The sequence below is a fragment of the Musca vetustissima genome, unplaced genomic scaffold (assembly GCF_032173495.1).
Source record: "Musca vetustissima isolate MV318-11 ecotype Yass unplaced genomic scaffold, APGP_CSIRO_Mvet_v1 utg215328, whole genome shotgun sequence".
In the NCBI taxonomy this organism is placed as follows: Eukaryota; Metazoa; Arthropoda; class Insecta; order Diptera; family Muscidae; genus Musca; species Musca vetustissima.
This window is the reverse complement of record NW_026873190.1, coordinates 86,369-113,248: the sequence shown is the minus strand read 5'-3', so window position 1 is coordinate 113,248 and position 26,880 is coordinate 86,369. Positions and strand designations below refer to the sequence as shown.

The 26,880-nt window shown below is 33.4% G+C and overlaps 1 protein-coding gene across 2 annotated transcripts; it reads right to left on the bottom strand.

The window, feature by feature from the left end:
- Positions 1 to 495: 495 nt before the first annotated feature.
- Positions 496 to 26,509, bottom strand: LOC133323295 (LIM/homeobox protein Awh). Of its 2 annotated transcripts, none has more exons than XM_061532237.1 (6): positions 26,457 to 26,509; positions 3,931 to 4,112; positions 2,483 to 2,700; positions 1,366 to 1,599; positions 1,002 to 1,127; positions 496 to 709 (listed from the first exon to the last, which is right to left on the bottom strand). In XM_061532237.1, exons 1-6 carry the CDS (start codon positions 26,460 to 26,462, stop codon positions 648 to 650), a joined length of 828 nt encoding a protein of 275 aa, XP_061388221.1. In that variant the 5' UTR covers positions 26,463 to 26,509; the 3' UTR covers positions 496 to 647. The 2 variants fall into 2 exon arrangements, with proteins under 2 accessions (XP_061388221.1, XP_061388229.1); XM_061532245.1 differs by having other exon boundaries at positions 1,378 to 1,599.
- Positions 26,510 to 26,880: the final 371 nt, after the last annotated feature.

The window sequence follows — 26,880 nt, the reverse complement described above, 5'->3', positions numbered from 1 at the left end:
CCTCAATTATTCGAAAAGAGCTATGGGCCACTCGTAACCATTTTGCTCTCAAATCAAATCAGTTTTATCAAATTCGTAAAAACTGGATGAACCCTTGCCAGTATGTACAATCGGGATTCCACGGTATTTGCCAAAAAATCGCATTAAATTGAGTGCGTAATCAAAATTAGTTTTAATATAAAAAAGATATTTGTTTTTCTTTACTTTTACTAAATTTGTTTGATTTTAATTTCTTTCTTTTTTAGCAAATGGCCATTCATTGGGTGTTTAATAAATAAATAGTGATTTACATTTTTCTGTGATCATTTCTTATAGCCATAGAATATTTCTGAGATGCATTGTATACATACAAATAATCATTGTTTTGAGCCAAAATAAAAAAACAACTGATTGATAGTCGATTTTGATTTAATTTACATCGATGATATTTTGTGCGTTATACTGCTTATTCTTCACGCATTTCGCGATTTGTTTGTTTTGCTTTTTAACTTGTTTTCTTTAGAATTGGACGATTTTGCAATTTTGACTAGGATTAGGACGTTTTCATTTAGTTTTCTAAAATATTTTAAATATTTCTTTAAAAAAAAATAACACACTTCTAATAGTAAGATAAGGTAATTGATCTAATTAGGTTCTAACAGATTAAGTCACACTTCACTTTGCATACAATGCACACTGGAGTCCTGTGATAATTCATCCATTGAAGATTCTGAAAAGAAATTAGAGAACATGAAGATTTCCGATTAGAAAGATATCCTTTGATATGTCATTTATTATTTGATAAATTTTTTCAAACATTGTTTAATAAAAAGATTCATTGAGACTACTTCCGAAGAATAGTATGCCGGGTAGTAACAATATTACATTCAAATCTAAAGATATTGATAAAAAATTAAATTAGGAATTTTTTTCACTATTTTAAGAAATTGTTTGAACAAAATTTAATTTCAATACTCAGCCCAGCTTTTAGTTTCAATATTCAGTTTTTCGTATACACTTACCATGAGTTTGATATAGTCCAGCCTTATTGCCATTCAATTGCATGGGATTTTGAGCATTATTCTGGAACGAATAGGTAAGCTGCAGGTTGATGTGGCGGGCAAATGAATTTCCTTCAGGTTCACGCACTACAATCAAAAATATGTTGTAGAAAATATTTCTATAAGTATGTAAGTGAAATCTACAACGCACACATTCACAATAGAGTAATGGGATATTCAGGATATCCAGAACGGATTTCCATTAGAGAACATCCATTACAAACTAAATCTAAATACAAATATTTCGAATATATACACATCAGCTAAAGCACTGCCGCTACTGCTACTGCATCTGCTACACTACAACTACAACAACACTACTTACTTTTATTCTTACCAGCATGTATATGTTTTTTCTGACGTGCTCGGGAATTTTGAAACCAGACTTGTGTCACCCGCTTACTCAGGCCCGTAACGGAGGCAATGCGTTCCAGGTCCTGGCCGTCGGGGTTGCTGTCTATTTGAAAGTTGGCCTGTAATACTTGTAGCTGTTCTTCGGTAAATGTTGTCCGAACACGTTTCGTTTTGCTCTTGTGGTAACCATCTCCATCACAGCCATCTGAAATGAAAACGGACAAATTCGGTTAATTCATTATCACCTGTAAGCAAAAGGAGGACAATTAGTTTGAGGACAATTTCTAGTTCTACTTCCAGATTTATTCATGCTCTTCGCCCTCCATCGACGGAAGTTTGTTCATCTTTCATGCACGAGTTTACACAAATACCAGCTAGACATGCCATCCCGCCAATATGTCCCGACATTGCACGTTGTGAATTATGCACCAGAACATGTGTACATATATATGGATGTATGTATGTAGTCCCAAATCAGAATCATCCATCACAGGAATTGCCAAGACCTCGTAAAAAGACTGAGAAGATTTCATTTTAATGTGGCAGTTTTGGACATTTTAGCCGGTCTCATGCATTCCGAATTAAAATGGTTTGGTGGAAAGGAGGGGCAGACATATTTCCAAGCACGTTTATTTCGTGTCAACTTGTTGGCTAAATGGTTGACTGACTGGCTGGCTGGCTGACTGACGGACGATGATGCAGACAAATGTTCAGATTGACTTTGCCAGGAAATGTAGTAACAAAATTGACTCGGTTACCTAGTCGGTATGAATAAATGAAACATTTTTGTGGGACGAAAGAGTTTCTGACAAACAAACTGAATGCCCAAATGGATGGCGTCAAGTAGTTGTGTATTTATGTTTATTTGGTTTCGCTTTTGTTGTTGCGGTTGTGACTGACATGATTTTGTCTCGTTCCGACATGTATTTGTACGTGGCCAAATGTTAGAGCAACATATCGTTCGCTTATGACGATAAGCGCATGCCATTCACACGTAATTCGTCATGTGACAAGTTAAGCTGCTACCGTTTAACAACTACTGTGGCACAGAAAGATTAAAAATAAAGGCCGGCCGGTGCCGAACTTACCGTCACTTGAGGTAGTGCCTCCTTCGACCGTCTCCAGGTAGTGGGATTTGCAGAGAACTCTGTCTTCCATCAGGGCGAATTGTTCTCCAGTGGAAAGTTGTCGACCACATTGGTCACATGCGAAGCAGGCTAAATGAAATACTAAATCACGGGCTCGTCTAACCCAATCGGAGGCTGAGATGCCGCGACAACATTTTGAACACTTGGCGCCAAAATTTCTGTAATCAAAAAAATATATATATGGATTAGAGAAGATTTGCAGATAATAAACTTTGCCACTTAAATGCGATTTCAATTGTTCAATATTGTTTCTATTCCAACAAGTGATCATTGTGCACCTGAGCCTACCGGAAGTATGTCTTTTCTTATGGGACGTGTCAGCGTCGTTGTTGGCAAAACGTTGTTATTAAAAATGCTATGTTCCTAACCGAAGTTGATTGTTCTAATGAATTGCACCTTTTGTCGAATCGTAAAAGCGGAACGCAAAGCTCCACATTTTCAAACTTATTATGCTCGACTTGAAAAACAAATATTTTTACAGTCTCAAATAAACATTTGATGTTTTCTTATTTCCGTCAGGCTGTTTGGTTTTGGGCTTTTCCTCACCTTACCAAGCACTTGTCATTGTATGGTCATATTTTTGTATTCTCCTCAGAAATGAGAAGAAACAACAGAAAGAAAAGAAAAACATTCGAATGCCGTTGGTACACCTCGGTCGGACTCCATACATAAGTCGGCTGCATTGAATTACTTTGTGTTTAGGTTTGAGAGTTTTGTATCCACACGGCTAGTTGACTGGTCTTGGGTCACCATGCATACATCCTCAATCGGATGTTGACAAGTCATGCTTGAGTGGCAGTGGCATGGAGAACAGCGATCTATTGAATCCCCAAAGATGATGAAGTGACCAGTCGAACATTCATAACATCAGTATATTGATTTATATCCCGCACACCCTCTTCTTCCGATTCTGCGGCTTTCCAATCGATATATTTTCATTGCCCCTTAATGTTTTCTTTTACGCTGTGTTACAGATATGCCATATGTATGTAAGTATGTGTGTATTGGTTTAATTGAATGTTGGTTGGTAATGTTGGATTTCAATAGCTGCTGCAGACACAAAGGTCTGCTTGACTGACTGGTACAGCCACAAATAAAGACATTTACGCTGTTATTTGTTTTACGGATTAAATGCGAAGTCAAATGATGACAATGACAATTTAGATATTGAAATAAATATCGATTCTCACGTTTAAGACTGATTATAAAGACCGATGATAGGCACATACACAGGTGCTTTTATGGTGTGGGAAAATTATATTTTGACTCGACACCTGAACACACACTCACACACAATATATATAAACAATTTGAACTTTTTTTTATTATTTTAAGTGGCAATACTTTTTTTCTAGGGCCCTCAAGCTAAGCTCATGATGAAAACTTACTTGCTGTAATCTGCTTTGCAGTAGACCTGTCGTTCCCTGATGAAACAGGACTGTTGACGATCCAGCGGGCACATGCACATACAACATCGCAGACAATTGGCATGCCACGAACAGCCACCAACTTCGAGATAGAATCTATCTGAAATTGGCTCCCCACACGCTGCGCAAGAACGCAGCTCAGTCTGTAAATAAAATAGGAAGGTATTAATAAATAAAATAATCTTAAATTTGATTTTAGTTAAAGTATAAAGTTAGATGGAAAAAGAAACTAGAGTAACTTCAGGTTATGTGGACTAACTTTCGGTAACGTCGAACGTTTTTGCAAAATGGTCGAACACTTTGTTTTTCTCGAATATAAAGAAGTTATGTGGTTTTCTTGTTTTCTTTAACACAAATATACATTTAGATGTAATAACAATCGATGATTTCTAATTTTTATTCATTTTTGAAGTCGATAATTATTTTTAAATAAAAATATTCAATGTCGGGTAATGTGGGCCACTATAAAAAAGTGGGACCTTTTCATGAGGACCAGTTCGAAACATGGGCGCATTTAATATGCGAGGAGGAATATCTTTAGCCAATAAATCTAGTATGTTGTGAAAACAATTTGTTTTTATTTTTACCGTTGTTACGCCCACAATATCAAAAAAAAGAAAATGGTGGTCCACATTACCCGAAATGACTCTATGTTACAAATGTTTTTATCACTTTAAATACTAACAAATCAGTTAATACAAATCGATATTTTTCAAATTTATAAACTCACAAATAAATGAAACTGCCTAGATATTTTAGTGCAAATTCAATGAGTCTGAAATATGTATTTTTATGAAAGAAATTCAGTTACACCATTGACAAATTATTTTGCAGTCGTATCTCTATCTACGATTCCTAAGTTTATTTATCAATGTTGTGTAAAGCTTTTCTGTACATAAAATTACTGATGCAATGTTTTGTTCGAAAAGAAATAGATCTTCCCTTACGGATGATTATGACTTTCAAATTATAGTATGCAGTTAATGTTAATCCAAAGTAACGAAAATACTTTGAAATCAAATTATAGTCAAATATTCATATTTGTTTTCATATATTTCTCGTTGATTTTTGAAAACATAATATTTTTTACTAATCACAGAAGATATTTTAAATATTTTATACCACTATTTTATTAATGGATTATCATTTATTTATGTTAAGCAGCTATGTCATAGTTTTAACTACTTGAAAATAACATAAACAATGCCAGCGAATGGAGTAGCTAAATTCGATATTCGGAAATTAAAGAAAACGGATTTTTTCGAAAATAAATATTTTCGTCATAAATCACGGCAGATGCCAACCTAGGGTCACCGGCAACAACAACAACAACCATCGATGTCATTCACAGCATTTTGTCTTGCCCCTCTCGTTGTTATGAAACATTTTGGGCGAACAAAGCAAACGAAACAGTTCAAAGACGTTAACACGAAATGGAATTTTAAATCAATTCCTAATTTAAATTTTACATAAAACGATAAATCTTAGTTCGGCTCACAATTTGTATCGGCTTCCGTTTGATAACGGCCAGTCTTGTTTATCGGCTATTTGGGTGAGACAGAATTAAAATGAATATTAAAATATATTCAAATCTAAAGTGTTTTTATGCAAAAATCGAAATCAAAAACAGACGACACTACAGTCATTGGATATGGCTATTAATACTAAACAAATAAACAATAAAATTGTTAAATAGAGATAGTCAACAGTTTTATGTGGCCGCAAAAATAACGTCACAGGAATTTATGTTTGAAAATATACAAATATATGAAATTTCAATTTTTGAATTCAACATATTAACATTTCATTAAATGGCACTTCAAAATTATTGCGACTTCCTTGATTTCAAATATTTGTTCATTCGCAATATAGGAGTGGGGTAGAATAATTTTCCAAGTGTACTTCATGAAATTTCCAAACAGTTGGTTTATTATATATAAAATATTTAGATTTTAGAATTCTTTATTTTTGTCCTAGACATCCGAACTTTCTTTCCCTATGCAAACCCGAACTCAACCATAATTCATAACTAGTCTCTGCATCTTTTTAGGTGGTGTTGTACTTGTTATATTGCAAAAAGTGAGAGAGGCAACAATAAAATTAATATACTTTACGATGTGAACGTGACAATTAAATTGTTCACATAAGCATCACATCCTCCGATATGTTCTCGACTGGCACCATGCAAGTGTTATTTGCTTCAACATTGGAGAATGAATCATTGAACGGAGCAAAGGATTGTTGAATGGGACACGTATGTACAAACATACATACTCGTAAACCGGCGTTTATTTGTAGTACGAAATTGTAACGTACCTTTGGACCGTAACAATAGTTTTTATGGGAATATATTTTTGAAAGAGAAGTGCTAAAAAAAATAGTTTGATAAGGTTTTTTGGGTTCTCTCATCAATGCAAAAAGAAAAGAAAATATGCGTTGTGAGTGTTGCAGCATTATTCAGTTGTAGCATTTTCAGCTTTTAATAAATATTCAAAAAATATATATGTTAATCGAAAACAACGAGTTCAAATGTTTACATTTGGCGAACAAATACGTTTTATAATTAATATTTAAAATAATAAAACAACAAAACAAATTAAACACAAATATTCAACCAGCCGTACACTTTTTTACACAATATTACAAATGAACGCAAAAGAGGAGAGGAAGAACAACAACAATAAGCAATAAAATCAATTGTTTGTTTAAATTATTATTTAATTTAGCATAAAAATGCAATGCTAAATAATTAATGTTTTCATATCTATTTGTTTGCACACTGATTTGCTGGTCAAACTTTTTTTAATGAAGCTGAATTTCGAATAAAATATGTAGGTCTAATATTTTCTTTTGAAAAGTGTACATCGTTTCCTAAGTGATATCTAATTCTTACAAATTGGCGTTAAATGTAAAGGTAGCGGTTAGACATTTTGTTTACGTCAGGGTATGGAGTAGTTTGATTTTGGTTTTTAAATTTAAAATTTAAGGAAAATCTAATTTAGGTTTTCTTTCGTTAATATTACGCTAGCATGGACATGTGTGGGTTCTTTAAATTCACATTTACTTTCAAATCATTTAAAATAAATTGCACACTTAACATCTTTATAAGATTATAATTGTTTGAAAAGAGAAAGAGAGAGATAGATATTTGACAATAACATAACATCAATACCAATGGGCATTCTCACGGTGTTTACCGTAAGATTCCAACAACACTCGATCCATGAAAAACGATTTTTTTTATTGAAATTGTATTTCATGAAGGCTACAAAAAATATGTTTGTTGGTGTTGTTGTTACTGTTATGGCCCGGAGGTATCGCGATGACAAATCAAAAAAAAAAAAAAAAAAAAAATTGTCAAAATTTACGACTGATTTCTTTTTGGTCACATGTGACAGTTGTCATCGTAAATGTCTTGATCGGCCAACCAGACTACAAATATGAAACGCCAGTCATTAATGATGGAATGGATATCTCAATCGACACGAAAGATATATCTACAATTTGGAAAACGGCAGACAACGAACAATAGGCCTTAGCAACGATTACGAAATCTTTGTCAACAAGCTAAGTAACGATTCGATCCATCTATTCAAACATTCCAACAATCCATTCCTCGGCTGAGCCAGTGACCCATCGATCAATTGATGCTGCTATGTGTAACCAAAATTGACAGTCAGATGCCAAACGCCAGATAAAAGATGATGTGAACCTTTTTGATACTGAATTTGTAGTTTTTATATTTTTTATTTCGTCTTCTTTAAGAATTTGTAAAACGAAAAATTGGAAATCGCTTGCAATATAAATACATATGTATATGAATATAAATTAAATAATAAAACAACATTGCAAAGGCCGGTTTCATAGAAATGAAAATGCCACTGAAACTAGAGAAAATTCTTTGTGTGCGTGGGTTTTTACTACATTCAAAGTGCACTTTTCGCACATTTCAAACTCTACACGCCTTGTTGGCAGCATTTCGTTGAGTTTATCTGTTTATGGAATTCTGAAACTTTTCAAATATCAGTGAGATCTTGTCAATTTTATTGAGTCAATAAAATCATTCGTTTTTTATCAACGTCTACAGCTAACACAGTGGGATATTAATACTGTTCAAGGTGTTTGTTTGTATTCATTTGAATTTGTATATGGCTATCTATCATTCGTTTTTCCTAGAGCTCGTATATCGATCAACTCAACGACTGAATATTTATTGCGGCAACAAAATCTTATTATTAGGCACGACAGCCAAGAATTGTGGATCCCTTTGATTTGTGCCAGGTGCATGTTGAAATTTATGACTACCATACACATTGTTTCAAGTGTTACATTTTTATGCTGGCACTGTTTTCTTTCAAATATTCACTGTATCCATTAACAATAGCATATTCAATAATTTGTAGATTTGTTACTTATTTTTAATGAAATATTCTAAAGGATATCGAGTCGAGAGGATCTTTTTGGGCGAGTGATTTCATGTTATATTTCTCAAATATCTAAATAATAACAATTTGTATTTGAGTTTTTGTCTGTAAATGCGATAATCGTTGTATGATTTTCAGTTAGTTTTTCCCTTTTGAGTCGAGCTTAACATGAGCTGTGCTAGCGTGACCATATGGTCACACTCATATTATCCGATTATGTATGTCGATCTAGAGACGCTGAAACTTTCGTCCCACAATTCGAAAAAAATAATTACAGCACTATTCGGGTTAACGATCATAGTTTTGCAAATAAAAGGTAAGCCAGAGTGAACTCACAGCGGCTCATCACCATAACCATTTACATTCGATTCCGATGCACGTGTTCTTATTGTAACTCAGTTGAAAGTACTTTCTGAGTAAACGTTATTGATCAGGTCTAATAATATTATAATGGAGATACGAAAATAAGGAAAATATTAAGAATTTCAAAATACAATTAGTCATGCTTTGATATGGAATAAAGTCGCGGGAGCCCTTGTAGAATATATATTTCTATACTTCTATTTCACACTTCTTCTATATTCTATGCAGCAATCCAAGTAAACCATGTTTTTCTGTACTATTCCAGCAAACATTCGGATAACATTTGAAGAATAAACGGAGTTGTTGGAAGTTAAAAAAAAATCAAACAAATATATGTATGTCACTATTTAAACATTCATTTCAGCTATGTATATAGATATTGTCTGATATTATTATACAAATTAATTAAAATATTTATTAACATAATTAACGTAGCATTAATCGCTTAATTAGTGTATGTACTTTCTTAAAAAATATCTATCAAAATTCAATGTCTGGAACATTTTTATTTAAATTTGACAAATATGGAACAGAAAACGGACAAATCAAAGAGCAATTAAGCCGCCGGTAGTATTATTGTTGTTGGTATAGAATATAAACGCAAATTTTAAAATTCCGTATTTTAAAAGAAAAGCCAACTGAATAAACAGAACCGATCAAATGTGACACAAAAAAAATTCTTCTGTTCCTCAGCGGCAAAACTTCAATCGACTTCTCGATTCTCTCAATTGGCGGGCACGGAAACAAGACTTTCAACAAAAAAACATTGCAACTTTCGCGATACCCATTTATGTAAAGAATGGCTAATATTTAAAGAGAAATACCCACAACAATCATTTTGCCGCCTTCGACAAGTGTATTGTGTGTGTGTGTTGACATTCTACCCACAGTGTCTGAACTACAAAAAAAAAAAAAAAAAAAAACCGCTGCCGTTTGTACGTGCGTAAATAAACAACTGTTCAAATAAGAATGTGATCCGTCTCCGCATTCGTTCGATTTGATGGGCCCTACAAAGGGCCCTTCCTAATTGCCAGTTCACATCAGTCAATTCGCACCTAAGGTTATGCGTGCTACAAATTAGTTAAAGCCTGTGAAATACACTATTCAATTACTATTCTCATGAACCCAGAAAGGCGTTTGTGTATGTTTGGCTTGTATAACAATGAAAAAAGAGAGAATAACACAAACGACATAAAAATTGTAGTCCTATATTATTTTTCCCCTTAACGCCACAAAGTCAAATGTTCTCCTTGTTGCAACACAATGCCAGACATGTCAAAATTATTTATGACATAACAACACATGTAGTATGTGTGTGTGTAAATGTCCACATAAATGTGTGGTTGCGTTCTAGGCAAAGTATGTATGTGATTGCGTACATATATGTATGTACGAATGAATATATACAGTGGCTAACCACCACAACATGCGACGACCATAAAACACTGGGGTTAGTAACTTTTCAAGTGGTGTAACAATGGCAAATTGAAAAGATACCCCTAAAAAGGAGATACTACAATAATAAGTACTTGTCCGTCGGTCTGTCCGATTGAACGGACAGACGACGGCCATGAATTAGTTTGTGCTTCCAGCTGTCTGGGCCCTGTTTACGCACATCCATGGATCACTAAAAATGGGTAATGCTTACACAGGCATGTATTTAGGCAACCAAACATATTGTTTGTGTCTATCTGCACAAAGAACACAGAACGAAATAAACACACACACACACACATTGACTCACTTACACACATGTGTATATGTCCTCACACCCAATCGAATGCTTGTAAACATTAGCATTGGCAAAACAAATACTCGTGTATTCAGCCGTACAATCATATTAAACACTCATATTCATAGCCGTATACCTCAGTCAGGATAAAATATACATCCCATGAGAGCCAGAGGGGAGTGATGAGGGTTAACGAATACAGCCCAAACTCCGCTATTATAAACAACTAGGATAGGATTCAGACGGGGGATATATAGGTGAAACGCACGCCTGCCCGTTTAACTTGATATGAAATGACAACAACAACAAAAAGGACGAAAATATTGACTAAATACTAAGAGAATTAAGGACTGAAGGACGAACAGACAAATCATGTATGTACATATTCTCATAATACGTAAGTATGTACATACGCACATTTATATGATTAGTTGAATGTGTATTTGTAATACAAAAACAAATTGCTGTGATGGGATCTATTGTTGTCTTGTTTGTTTGCGGGTTTTTACCTTGGAAAAAATTCAAACACATATGTGTGTGTGCTTATATGTTTCTATGATTTGATAACGATAAACGCTATGTTTTCATTTAGAAAGTCAAATGTGATATTAAATATCCTCTGTAAAGGATAATACAAAACATTATATGTGAAGTACAGTTAACAGGAGCTATTTCACTTGATTCGATCATCGATCAAGCTCAAAATGATTAAAAATCAAAATAATACGATACGTTATTTGTTACAGAAACCCAAAATAATACGAAAAATCTACAATTCTTCTGTATAGATAAGAGCTCTCAAAATTTGTTTGTTTTTATTGTTTGGCAATCCTTGACACTTTAACACTGAAAAATAACAAGTGGTTTTATTGAATTAAAAATTATTCTATAGTTTAGTTTTTATTGTTGTGTTAACAATCCTTAAATATATGAAGGACACTTATAACACTGAAAAATTACATGTGGTTTTATTGAATAAAAATTTCACCTTTTTGGCCTCGAATTTAAATAGATGTCTGCATGTACACTACATATATATAAGTACTCTTGAGTGTATTTACAGACTTCCATGTACATATGTGGCCTTTTTCATGCCCATAGAACGCGACATGCATGTCACGGACGAAATAATTACAACAACAATTTGTACAATTCTGACTGTTTGAGATTGCGCGTTGTCACCTTCTTTTGACATGTATGGCTGGGTGTTAGACGGTTAGTTTAATGAATAGAAGCTTTTCATTGTGAGAAAATGTGTTATATTTTATTTTTCATTTATATAGGAAAAATTTGACCGCTATATTTTCACTACACAAATTTAGAAATCTATAATAATTTTTAAAAAGAAGCAATTTGAAAAAATTTTGTACAAAATATTTTGATCAAAAAGTACACAACCATTTGTGTTTATAAATATTAGCAGCTAAAACTGAATAAAATACCAAATAAACTCAATCCGAACACACTGATATGTTAATATTAATAACAATATATAAATTACCATACATAATTTTAATAGTAGGTATTAATAAAAATTATACAGTAAAATCTATCCCGGCAACAAAAATTAGTTAAAATTTGTCAACTTAATAAGTTCTACTTTTTATTAAAAAAATATGAATGTAACCTATAATAGGTCCAATTTTCACTGTGTGTGACTTCTTCACTGAAGGTGTCGTGCTAAAATATTACACTGATACTTAATTCGTGCCATGTTACGATTTTAATAAAAAAAAAACTAATAAAAATTATGTATGGATTTTAAAGTCAAACAAAGACAAACAATTCGGATTATACTATCTATACCCAATGAGTTCTGAAATACAGTTTCCATTACCGAATAATGTGTTACTGTATATTGTTCTATCACAGTCCTAAATATACACTTTATACTACATTCCCATTTATATATGAAGCAATAAATTTTACCATTCTTCTTTAGCCAAGCGAAGAAACAATATTATTTTATAAACAATCCAGAAGATATTAATTTAAATTAGACATAAAATTTGTTTTTTCAAATTTTATATAAAAACAAAGAAATATATATATAATAGACACACTTTTTTTAAGTAAAACATTTGTTGGAATTTATTTTACATTTTTTGTTAAAGGATTTGGCAGCTGACAAGGTCACAGCTTACCGCACTGAATTTAAATTCGCTGCAAAGTTTATTTACATATCAAACTACAAAGATGACGATTGTCCAAAAAACAGCCACTATTGTCGAATCACACCGAAAATAGACACATTTCAGTGAGAGAAATCGATCTATTGTTTCCTAAAATCGATTTTATTGAAACGACAGAAAGAAAACAGAAAATATAGTAGTCGATCGATTCTTATTTATGGCCAACATCCAAGTGAATCAATCGCCTCTGACGGAGTTGGCTTCGGCTTCAGAGAGATAGGAGAGAGATTGGTGCGGCGTTTCATAGCACAATAACAAATGAACAGACAAAACAGCTATTCATTTGAGCCGCCTGTCTATGGAAGTGCCGTCGTCATCGTCGCTTTGGGTCGGTTGGGATGCCAGCGTGTGAGTGAGTGTGTCTGCTTATAGATATTTTTTATTATTATTACTAAACATAAACAGAAGGTAAGATTGTACATTTTTATTGACCACATAAGCTGATCGTGTTGACAACATTTTATTGTATCTCTCTTTGGGGTTTGTCTGTTGTTGTTTTGTATTTGTTAATGCTGCTGCTGATTTTGTTGTTGGGGAATTTTATTTTTTTTTTACATTCGACAAAAGTTATGGGTTATGTGTGAACGGGATTACATGGAGTATGGAATGGATGCTGTTTGATATAGAGTTTATGGCCGATGCTAACCAAACTCGCCGTCCAAGTGGTCTCAATGAGTACGATTGGCGTCGTTGTTTTGTTTTGTCAAGTATTTAAAAAAAGTGTTACGTTTTTATGACTTTTTTCAGGTTGAACGACAAAAGTGAAAAAAAATTTACATATTAACTCGTTGCTGCTTAAACAGGACAGCAACACGACATTGGGATCAACGGCAAAATGTGTCTAAATATTTTCCCACAAAATTAACCCACGAAACTTCTTAGTTGAGGAGGGGATAATAAAGTAATGGCAGCACTGGCATCGGACACAACAAACAAATTCCTATTAAACAACCAACTTGCGGATGCACTTTCCGCATCAAGTGACAGACTTAGATGCATATAAGTCTATCCACATAATATTACAACATTGTATGGGATTATCTCCGGTTTATATGTTATAATGCTTTTTTTGACCGCATAATGATCATAGTATAGCGCCCTCAAACCAGTCGCAGCCACCAAAACAAAAAAAAAACATAACTTTACTACTGTTTATCATCTTACCAGCCCATCTGACTTTAGTGGGGTTTGTTGTTGTTGCTTTTGAAAAGATATTGACTTTTTATGATTTCGATTCTCTAAACTTGTTTTGGTCTTTTGTTTTTGGCCAATAACATAAAATTTATAAATAATCTTAAGTTGACATTAATTTTTCTACAGCAGTTGGCCATTTGAATAACACACACAAAATGCCGCCAGAAATTAATACCAGCCAGCAAGAAGTCGCAGCCAATGCTACTTAAAAACTCCACAAAATTGATTTCATAGTTTCACTACACACTACGTTGGTACGAGGGCTGTAGGAAAAGTGGCACTTGTATTTTTGAAAAAAAAAAAAATAGGCAAATGAAAATGAAAAACAAGATAAATAAATAATTGTAATGTCGAATGAAAATATGGCGTGTTTCGTACAGGGTATTTATTTTAACCCTTTAGTTGCACTATATTATGTATGAAATATCATCTTTTAAGGTTCCCATTAAATCTTTGAAGGCGTTTTTAATCCATTCTACGTCACATTGCAAATGACTCAATCGCATCCGTAGGTTATTTTAAATACATTTAAGCATGTTTATGTGTAAAATTGCCAGATTAGATATGAATCTCCGATTTCACTCTAATTTCAAGAACATTGTCCACATATGTCCAAAGTGGCGTAGGGTACTATATAGTCAACCACGTACGAACTTACACCTTTCATAACAATTTTTTACGTTAGCTTCCAAATCTACTACGCTTTTCATATGCAAATACACGTAAAAATAACAAAAAATTAATGATGAAAAGATTTATAAAATATCTGAAATACAAGAAACAAATTGAGTTGCAAATCATAATACAAACAGACAAATGTTGGCATACGATTAACTACCGACTTGGCACACACAGTTGAAAAGTGTGCCCGTAACACCTGAAGCAAGCTATTGTCATTCTTTGGACCATAAAAGATGCGACCAGCTAGCAAATATATAAATGTAATGTGAGTTGAGCCAATGTCCTATACCCGATTATTTGGTAATTTTTTTACAAATTTAAAATCAATAACATGGACATTATAATTAAAAATAAATTTCGACAATAAAACCAACGATGTCCATTTATTATAGTAAAAATAAATATTAAGGGACCTAAACAATTATCGGTTCTTCTGTTGTTATTTAAACTGATACTCTTTAAAAATCCGAGAAAAACCTGATGTATTTCAGCTGTGTTGTTGTTTCTATTTTACTGTTGAACACGAACAACAAATGTAATATTAGTATAATTAATACAGGGTATCTATTTTTTCAATACACTGATCTGTATATTTTTATGCCTTGCAAATAGATCCCATTAAAAGTGATTCAGCTTGATCGAAAATCGAATTATATATTTAATTGATTTGCTGACGATTTACCAATTAGAATAATTTTTCGTGCCTATATCAATTTATTGAAAATAAAAATCTATCGAAATTATATTTTTTAAGTCTAAATGTTTGCATATACTTAAAGGTTAACAATTTTAAGTTTTTTTTAATGTTTCGCCTATTTTAAAATCACAACAAAATATTGAACAGATGTTCTTCAACCCATTCGTTATGAATATTAAAAAAACGATAATAAATTTGTATGAATATTCTATAAAAATTGAATTAATAATTACTTTATCTATTTTATAATGAAAAAGAATATCGCTAGACAGATGTTAATGAAATATCAATTTATTTTATATGCACCCTATTAACATGGGTATCAATGGATTTTGAAGAGAATCTTAAAATATATATATATATATATATATCGTACACCAAGATCATTTGGTTAAAATTTTAGAGGTATTACACTTATTTTTCTATAAAACAATAACAGGCATATCTTCTCTGAATATATGTTCTAACACTCTCCTTTTTACAATATTAATGTAAATTTTGCAAACATTGCATATCTAGCTGCAATGAGTTTAGTGATAGCCAATAGCCTTTACCTTCAAAATATTCCGTTTAAGATAATGAATCCATGAGCAAAATGATCATTTTACATTTATGGCATCCACAGTTTGAAAGACTGCCACCGGTTTCGACAGACACCAAATCATTTATGGCCAATAGCAGTCATATATTGGCCAAAACATAATGCAAATATGTTAATATTAAGCACTTGTCGAAAGATATCGCATGCAAATCCAAGTTTTGAACCGAAAATAAAAATGACAACGAGGACGAGAACCACAACTGTCAAATAAAATAATGTTCCGGGTGGTGTGTAAAATAAATTTTATGATTTCTTGGAGCTTTAAGTTGGACAGCGATGCACAACATATTGCTGATAATATGTGTCGTGTTGTTGGTATTGTTGCTGACAATTCGCCGTTTTACCACATTCGCCCGTTAAATCTATGCTATCACAATATTTGCATATGTCCATTTCGTCGTAAACTTGCTACGATTATATGCCGCAGTCGCCTCGATCCAAGTTCTATCCTCTTTCGAACACAGTTTTGTACGAATGTTTTTATTAAATTATTTCCTCTCTGGTTGGAAAGAAATGGTCAAGTTTTTTTCTTTTCCATTCTCAAGGACTGCTCGCCTGGTTATGTCTTTAAATTAGACGGGTGGTTATTGCAACATACATTTAGTCTTCTGTAAGTGAGTGAGTCTGTGTGTGTGTATGTTTGGGCAGTTAAGCACAACTCTAAAAATTAATATCGTGAATAAATTTTGCGAAAACATGTTGCATGAATTGACATTAAGTGTTAATGAAGTTTTTTCTCTGTATCTCTCATTCGTTAACTGCGCTCTCCAGTTTTTCTATGGTGTGGGGGTAGGAAACTAGCTTGTTATTTTATGACATCTACAGTTTTTATAGATGATGGGGGGAGTACTTGCATTGCCATACCGTTGAAGACCCCATGAAATAATATAATGTTCTGGATCAAGGTAAATTAGACAAGTCCGTCTTCCGACATTGTTTTGAAATGGAGTATACGATTTACTCGGTCAATTTTCGCGGAACTCCTAAGTGATTACTATTGGTGGTCAAAAATTAGTTTTAAGATTTTATACTGCTTGAGTCAGTTCCTGGTATTGGGCAATAATATGTATATATTGCATTGGGGTTTATCCATATTTTCCAATTTAAGTTGAAATAAAAAATCTACAAATAATGCTGCGCTTTATTTGTAGGCGCTTTGTAGTTTCGATTCGGCCCTGTTAAAATTAACTATTTTTTTTACTTTTTTCAGTCAAGATTGAAGTTAGCTGGTTGGATGGCAGTGTTACCTAGCGTTGTGTTAATTAAAATTCAAAAGAAAAGTCGATTCTCGTGGAAAAAATACAAGCACAAATCATAAAAGGGAGAATTATTTTACATTTTATAGGCAATTGCTGCTCTCTTAGTTCTCTTGTAAATAATAATAAATTTGAAACTTGTTAAATTGTCTTGCATTATGTATATAGTACGCGTGTATGTACATGGAGGCGTTCATATTAAAGGAACGTAGTCATGCACGATTATTTGCCAGGCGAACGGAATTAAATTGCAATTTGTAACTTTTTGTATACATCAGATAACCAATTTATTTTTGAACTTAAAAAATATCGGACTGATTTTGCTACATAAAAAATGTGCGTTGTTTTTTGTATTTATTATAAATTTGGGAAAAATAACTTATATAGCTCTTATGTTTTACATGGTATTTTCTATTTCTTATTTTCTAAATACTTGTCGGTGTGTGTGTGTAATTTTATTATTGCGTTCTAGCTTTGCGTGTTTAAAAACTATCTAAACATTTGATTATACTTTTCCACTTACACACGTATGTATCTTATTTCTAAGAATATTAAGATACACAAAATGCCACATCTCAGCGTCACTCCCCGTATCATGTCAAACTTCTTCTTACACTAAATCCCAACGCCCAAGATGCCATGACATTTAACATGAAATCAAATCCAAAGTCAATCCGTTTGACATGATAATCGCCGCTGACGCTTACACCGAACAAGGATTGTGTTTTCGAAATACCTAAGATTACAATAGATAACACCATGACCACATTTAAAACGGGCAGTACGACTGTAAGAGTCGGTAAGATGAAAAACCAACACCAATCGTTCTAACTTACACAATTTATTGAATTTTTCTCCTCCCGAACAATTTTATAATTTAACTAAGCCTTTTATCAAAAGGCGATACTCAATATGAAAATATTATTAATGCAACACATTTGGCTTGACCAGCAACATGTCAATAGCACAGCAGGAATGCTAGTGATCAAACGACGTAACATCCAGCCAGCAAATCTAAGAAAGAAACTGTCAGCATTAGATATTCCAGCATCCACTAAGCGCACGATTAGCCCTCCATATGTTGAATAATATTAATTTTTGAAATATTCATAATCGTCGACTATTGAATATTAATTAGACGACTTGTTTTGTTTGGTTATGGATATTTTAAACATAATTTTCATATTAATTTTACCCCAAGAAATCCCAATTCATTTTTTAGTTATTTATGAATTCGTTTTGACCCACTGGATGCTCAAGCAATACTACTACTCCGAACGTTTTGTCGTCCGTTTCAGAACTGAGGAAAATGACGACAGCCATTCGAATTTATCACCAAAACAAGCCCCAACAGCGAATTTGGTCGGAGTTACGCCCGCCCCTAAGTCGTAGTGGCAACATAAATTTTATCGAAGAAATTCAAGGCTCCAATTATTTATTCAAGCCAATAGAATTCGGTATGACACAACAACCATCATGTGAACCCACACAAATGAGATCATTTAACTTCATTGTATCTGCAGCATCGATCAGATGGCCAATTGTTGAACATCTGATAACGCACAAATGCCATGGCTGGGATGCGTGTGCCAAATACAAATTGGCTAAAATTTGGAAAACATCTTTTTGTGGTGACACGGCAAATGTCCAGCATCCAGATGTCCAGTATGGCGACAGTTTTGCTTCTTTGCATCCCCTGAGGGTGATTAGGTTTCGACGACCCTCATTATCGCTAAGGCGCTTTACAAACAATACAAGGATTTTGTTTTCAATTTTAGATTTCGTAATTGACTTACAAACCTCTACGTTGTTGTCTCTTCAAGGCAATGGTCCACCCAAGACCTTGGCTGTCGAACAAAGAAAACAACAAAAGACCACAGAAATCGGAGAAACAAAGCAGCATCTTGACTTGTGACAAACAACATCAAACAAACGAGAAATATATTTTTGTTATTTCATTTTTTGGCTATCTCACCTCAAGTGGAAGGCTGTTAGAAATCACACCTTTACTGTTTTATGGCCAGTTGCGCATGCGCCTTGTCTGTCCGCTGCGTTTATTATTTGCCTCGCAAACAAACAGACGGCTACTTCCCGTAAACCAAACTAGAACAATGGAAATGTGTAAAATCACAAGCATTTCGAAAGTCAGCATGATTTTTAGCAGGTAATTGTGAATTGTTAGCAATAGGGGACAGGGACATCTAATGGAAATGAAATTACCCTAGGTGCGCTCACACACAAAGCTAATACTGCTGGCCCAATCATTGCAACCACCACCGGCGGCGTTTGCCTTCTCGTATGAATCCGAAACAAAGGATATCCCTTCAAGTGGCCATTGTTCAGTGAAGCATCTCAAATCCACAAAATAGCCTTTAAGGATGCTTGCATGGATAACAAATGAGCCCAACTAATGCCTCTTTACAAATAGACACACACACACACACACTCATGCAGACGCACTGCTAGCGGACAATGTGTTAAATGCCGCTCGAGTATACTTTGAATCCTTTACAAGGATTTCCTCAGATTATGATTGTGTGTGTCTGTGTTTGTTTGTGACATAAGCATTTTATAGATAAAATTACCATGCCTTTGTTCAGCTCCCAAACACGGTGTAACTGACGATGCTACTTGAAGCGAAAATTCACACCATTGTAGCTGGTAATAAATACCAAAAAGGGGATTCATGGTTTTTTAGGCTGGTCGACCACAACGAACCGCCGCTGCATTATATCTCTTCACGTAGCATTGTAATTCCTCCCCCTTTTTGGTCCTTCCCTGTAGCAGCGATGATGATTATTAATATGGCAAAACACGGCTGACTGGGATGGATAGATGGATGGGTTTATGCTGCGGGTAAATAAACTCACACCCGTGTCCAACAATGCGATGCAAACAAAACAAATATCTCTGATGCCATTTTCCATGTGGAAGAATGTTAGGCTATTTGTTGTTTTTATGTTATTTTTATTGATGTCTAATAATATTTCACACGCATATATAGACATACACGATTTGTTTCCTGCATTCAATTGCAATTTGTTGCAACTATTATGCCGAGCCACGCAGTCAGTCCAGAATATACATTCGGAAATCGCAATGAGTTGACTTTATTAACACTATAACGAATTCTGAAGTGTTATGATCAATTGTAGTGTTTGTGTGTTGGACTTTTCAATATTGAATTTTAAAAATATCCTTCCTTCATGGGTTTTTTTACCAGAGGGCAATTTTGATTTAGCTCAACACAAAAAAATAAAGCGGTAACATGGCTCTGACCTTTTAGCTATGCTTACTATTCAAGAATATCTCTTAAAAATATGGAGAAAATTAAAAGCGGTAACAAGAGCGCTTCCCGAAAAAGAGTTTTTGTGGCTGCCGCACGCATTTATTGGTTTAATGGTTTAATCAAATCGGTTCCAAAATTACATTTTTTTATACAATCATATGATATGTATTTGGATAAATTCAATCGGTAAAGCTTATTCTCAATTTGGTTTTTTATTCGTATAAATCCAATAGATAATGTTAATACATGCCTGGACCGAAAATATTAGTTTTCAAACTTATTGCAATTTTTGTTTTCAGATTTTCTAGTGAGAGAAAATCAAGCCACCTCAAATTAATCATAAAATGAAATATATTCTTTCTTCTCTAAAGATTTAAAAACATTAAAAAATGTATTCTCATCTAAATCGAGAAAGGAGAACCGATACCAGCATTCCTTATTTTATCACCACCATCGAAAAATAAATAACAAAAAGCCAGTATACACAAAGACATACAGCCATAAAGACTAAAACAAATTAATTTTGGAAAAATAGTTTATCGAAAAATATGCAAGGGCGCTTACCTAAACCGATGTATGTTAAAACTAAAAACGCCATTAAACAAAAAATTTAATACTAAATTTCGGGGCTGGGAACTATATTCTTTGCAATATTCCAGATAATATATCTGTTATTACGATATCATAACAACATATATTCTGGTCTGAAGAATGAGCAAGGGTTTAGTTTTTGCAAATGAGAAAAACATTTCCACATACAATGAAATAAAGATAGTGTAAAGCGAATTGAAACCATATACCATAAATGAGATGTATTCAATATTTCTCATATTTGAATGTACTTCATAATACACCTAAGTCTGTTTTTACACGGTCTTTTTATATACGGTTTCGATATAACACGGTTTGAAAATTGAATATTTTTAATTTTTTTAGACGATTTTATTCCATTTAGCACGATATGAAATTTTATGTACTTAAATTTTTTTTTGTCAAATTTAATTTTGCGAAGTATGTTCATATCACAAAAAAGTATGTATGAAAGAAAAAAGTCTGAAACCATCGATAGTTTGCGAACATTAGCTTAAAGATTTAAGTGAATTCCCCTTTAGTGCGTACAAACAATTTTTACTGGTCAAAGCAAATGGGAATAGCGCCAATTTAGGGGAATTCTCTTTATGTATAACATCAATGTCTTTTTTACATGGCTTCTTCTGGAACCAACTACAAAAATACAATATTTTTAAAAAGGAAACAATTTCAATTCCAATAGGAGACATACAAAAAGTACATAAAAAACAATTTTTAGTTCCCATACAGAGTTTATTAGTATCCAGCTATAGACACAGGCCCCACCTACAGCCTTAGTATAACAACCCACTAGACTTGAGTATAATCGATTGGTTACTGTTTTGCTTAATTATTAATGTCATCGATTATTTGGACTCTTGAACAATTTAAATATGGAAATTATGAGTATCAACAACACCTTTAACTGATTATCAACGCTAATGAAATCCGATACACAATAAACCGATATCCAGGCGGCAATAAACAAAAAAAAAAAAACACAGAAACAGAAACATACGCACAGTCAGGCACACAAATCAAGTGACGATCATAATTTTTAAATGCGTAAGAAATTCGTGTGGGTGGTATTTATCATAAACATTTGGATTATCATCATCGTGTAACATGAATAAAACCAAAACCAAATGGAAAACAAAAATAACAACTCTACGAACATATCACCTCAGCACACACGAACCGACCGACCGACCGTCCGCTAATACTACCATCGAATGTGGGGAATGTGTTGAAGGAAATTAACAACAAATTGAAGCATTTAAAACTTATCAAAAAATACTCAGCGGGATGGTGGTGTATATAAGCGCAAATATCTTAGCAAAAAGAAACGATTAAGCACACACACTCATCTCCAATCGATTTGGAATTTGAATCGAAACAAACCGAAAAAAACGAAAAAACGCCACATTCATGCTGACAGATGCGATGGATGTCCGCCGCCGTCCCGACTGTAAATTTATAATAAAAAAACAGTGGAAATAACAACAACAACGGCCAATCTTATTGTTAGTAAAAGGAATTCAATCATTGTAAGACATCAAAAAAAAAAAATTAAAAAAAAAACAACTGGGTAAGACTCTTCGGTATGCCGAAAAAAAAAATTAAAATTAAAAAAAAACAGCACGATATGCATAATCGACGGATCAATGTAATACATGCCATATACTTACTACAATAAAAATCTACATTGTTTTGTTTTCTCTCTTTTTTTTTTGCTGTATCACTTCACTGGCAAAGTGAATTGAATTTACGCGATCTGATAAAAAAGGAGCCGACAACATCAGCCGCTTTTGACGAAATAAAAATGACTTGTTTCGATGGTGTTGAATATTTTCGACAGAATCACTTCACTCGCCAACTGTTGGTCTTGCTCTGCTGCCTGGCTCATCGTTGTATCGATTTAACAGATTGCCGGACAAAAAAAAAACAACAACAACAACAAAAAGAACACACCAATTCCATCCCCACCACCTCCAAACCACCTACAACAATATGATATTGCCGGGGATGCCGCAGACGAACACACTCCCGCAGCGAAGAACAACTTATTTTCTCGTATAGGCCCAATGCATTAAATGTTACTTGCCAATCTCCAGCTGGGCATTTCAAAGCGTTGATCTGCAAGACCCGCCTGTCAATAAATTTTTGAAGATGTTTTTTCCCCTCTTTTGCTTGACCACTCTTCCCATCCATCCGCTACCTTTATTGTTGTCATATTTTGTTGGGCTTTTATGATCGATCCATTGGGCCTCACAAATGAAACTATCATCGATGCATTTTCACCGATCGCCTTGACTTATTGCATTCATCAAAGCCATTTCTTGGCATTGGGTGATGATAGCTGCATGAATTGATCATGACTCAGACGTTCCGAAGTATTTGTTAATTGCTACACTATGTTGCATTTTCAAAATATTTGTAGTTTTTTTTTTTTTTTTTTTTTTGTTCAAAATTAACTGTTCTTTGAAATGAGATCTTTGCATTACGGTAGCAAAAGGAAACATCAAATCATATTTTTTAATAATAATATTTTAAATTCCTTTTTAAGTATGGACTGTATTGTAGCTTAAAGGGAAGCTACAATACAAATCAGTAATACGTTTTATATTTTAATTGAACAGTTTAAATGTAAATATATAACAAGAAGTGAGAATTAGTTTCCTTTTGGAATATAAATACATACATATATATTGGAAAGCATGTAGAATCCGATGATTTGTGTAATATAATCGGAGAACCACCAAAGAAAATATCACGAAGTTTTGCGTCGATATGACTTGAAATGGATTATGGGAAGCATATAGGAACATATACTATTTGCTATTTCAAATTAAAACTGCAGATAATAGTGAAACAATAAATTCAAACAGTTTTACAATATTATTTATTATTATTAAATATTATTATCTTGTTTCTACGCAGTTCTGCCCTAAATATGCGTCAAATTCTTCTCTTCGATGGGACCATTTTCATCTATGTCCTCTCCATCATATTATTTTAACTCTACGGTCAATAATTGGGTACATTCTGGGATGGTCCGTGTAACGAACTTTTAGTGTAAACGTTGAGAACGTCATATATTAATTGTAATAATAATATTATAACCATAAACAGTTAATTTAAAGGATATATATATATATATATATATATTTACATATATCTGAATATTACTTACTAAAACTGAAATTTTGTCAAAAACCTAATGGCTTTGGGCGGGTTTCTGACCTATGTATTGAAGGACCATGTCTGGGTCCATTTGCACCTTTTATTGGTTACAAATGCTGTAAAAATTTCAATAATGGAGATATTTGTATCAACTTTTGTGGAATCATTCTTGAGGCGTTCTTACTCATAACTGATAGAAAAATTTAAAATACTTCCATATATATAATTTTTATAAATTTTTATACCTCCACCATAGTATGGTGGAGGTATAATTTTGTCATTCCGTTTGTAACTCATCGAAATATTCATTTCCGACCCTATAAAGTATATATATTCTTGATCTGGGTAAAATTCTAAGACGATATAGCCATGTCCATCCGTCCGTCTGTTGTAATCACGCTATCTTCTGAAGGAATTGAGATAGGGTGATGAAATTTTTCATAGGGTTGTCTTTTGTCTGCAGGCAAGTCAAGTTCGAAGATGGGATATATCGGTCCACGTTTAGGCATAACATCGGTCCACGCCAAATTTCGGTATTTTGGGGTTCTTGGGCGCGTTTTTCGACCGAATTCACTGAAATTTGGTACATTGGGTTCCTATTGGGTACTAAATTTCACCACAAAAAATTATAAGTATAGGTCCACTTTTTCTGGTAGCCCCCATATAACGGTACCTCCTAATTTTCAGTATTTTGAGGATTTTGGTCGTATTTTTACACCGAATTGGCTGTAATTTTGTATTTTGATTTCTTAATAGGTACCAAATCTCTCCAAAAAAATTATGAATATAGGTCAATTTTTTTCGGATTCGCTGAAATTTGGTATTTTGTAGTCGTATATGGTAACAAATCTCCCTACCAAAAATTATTAATATTAACCCCCTTTTTGGCGTAGTCCCCATATAACCCCCTTTTTTATATTAAAATAGTTATCTGATTTGTTCTGCGTTTGGTTCTGTTGTAATCATTTCACCTGCGGAGGATAGAACGTAAGGTTCGATAATGTACTATATATGAACTATAGCCCGGATTTAGGCCTAGGCCTAGCCCCTGTGTGGGACGTACCAGAAGAAGTGGACCGATATTTCCCATCTTCGAACTGGAACAAAGTTTGGATGAAATCAAAATTTTCTGAAATGGATTTGGTCTAAAAAACGTGGGGTCTAGAACCAATATTTCGACGAGGCACATTTTCACTGTATCAAAGTGTATACACGTTCATTAGCCATAAGGCTGAGGGTATAAATATTCATTAAAAATTGTTGAAAATTGTATTTGGTGTACATTATGGTTTACATAATCAGTTTTTTAGAAAGTTCACTTTTTGGTATGTTCCCTATATTTTCATTTCAAGTACCTGTCAGTATATCTAAGGTGGAGGGTATCCAAAGTTCGGCCCGCATTTTCACTTGTTAAAATTATTACCTACGTAGATCAATAACTGTGGCACATTTGTACCCATTCAAAGTTTGCGCTGTGATTCCTTCCAACATTGGGCTATCATGCGAATTTTTTATAAAGTAGTCTTTGGGGAACTAATCTATATGAACGTACTTAAAATTATATATATAACCTAGATAACATGGGACCATCAGGGCGACTCGTAGAATTCAGCGCAACACATTGGTTATCCTTTGGTATACGGCGACTAAAACAATGATTATTGTTTTATATAGATTATCATTTTAATTCCTACATCTAGCTCAGATTCGTATAGATTAATTGATAAAAAAAAACGCCAAAAATATCCCACTTCTAAATGAACTATAGTGCAATATTTAAATGAATACAAATGAACCCGGTTATTTATTTTCATTTACTTTTTTGGTTATTGACCGTAGGGTAAATTATATTTTGTTTGCGTAGGTCTGTAATTAGTACGCAATTGCTTTTATTAATAGAAATAAATTTATTAACGTCTCTAAGATCGGAGTATTGAATCGTGCAAAAGACATTTTTTTTATTTTCATTAATACTTTTAATAAAAAATTATAGAAGAGGAATTTGTATGTTAGACCTTGAGAATGTCTTCGAGTTTCTCACACCGTTATCATATATAACAGTAACTCATCGAACTTTGAATTCATACCATTGTATAGTTATTCCACCTATTACAGTAAATGAAGTAAAAAATCAATATAAAATGTGTACGCAGTATACTTCATATAAACTAAAAATCTTCTCAAAAAACCATTCGCCGGTCAACACCGGTTTATCCAATTTCCATTTCTTTTTTATTATAATCCAAACGTAAATATTGTTGATACCGACGGTTAATCGCCACATGGGGACTGTAAAAACACTCACCTTCATTTTAAGTGCCTCCACAATTTTGGCGGTTTATAATCCACAGCAGAGATTTAGGTATGATAATTCCGAATATTTTGAACTGTCTACTTCCGATTTAGTAGGCAGCAGTGTTGAACTTATTTTTTCGTTTTAATGGGTTGAAACTTTGCACAGCCCTAATACACTTTTCCAATTTGTTGTTGGAAACTTTTCTCCATTTATCAATCAATCAATCAATCTTTTATCGACTTTTCTTATTGCAATTTCAAGAATTCCTTTATTCTATTAACTATTTATTTTATCCATGCACTTCTTGGGGGGTTCACAAAAATATTTATGTTTGGCGGTATGCAGGTTTTTTAATGATAAATCGCCACATTACCACAACAACAACCGCTTCGATTTGAATTTTTATGTTTCTTTTTATTTCAAGTATTTAATT

Excerpts from the sequence above, each read along its gene's own strand:
- LOC133323295 (XM_061532237.1), bottom strand. Across the intron at positions 1,128-1,365 it reads ACATGCTGGTAAGAATAAAA|TGCGTGAACCTGAAGGAAAT; the intron begins GTAAGTAGTGTT and ends TTTTGATTGTAG. Across the intron at positions 710-1,001 it reads TGGACTATATCAAACTCATG|AATCTTCAATGGATGAATTA; the intron begins GTAAGTGTATAC and ends ATTTCTTTTCAG.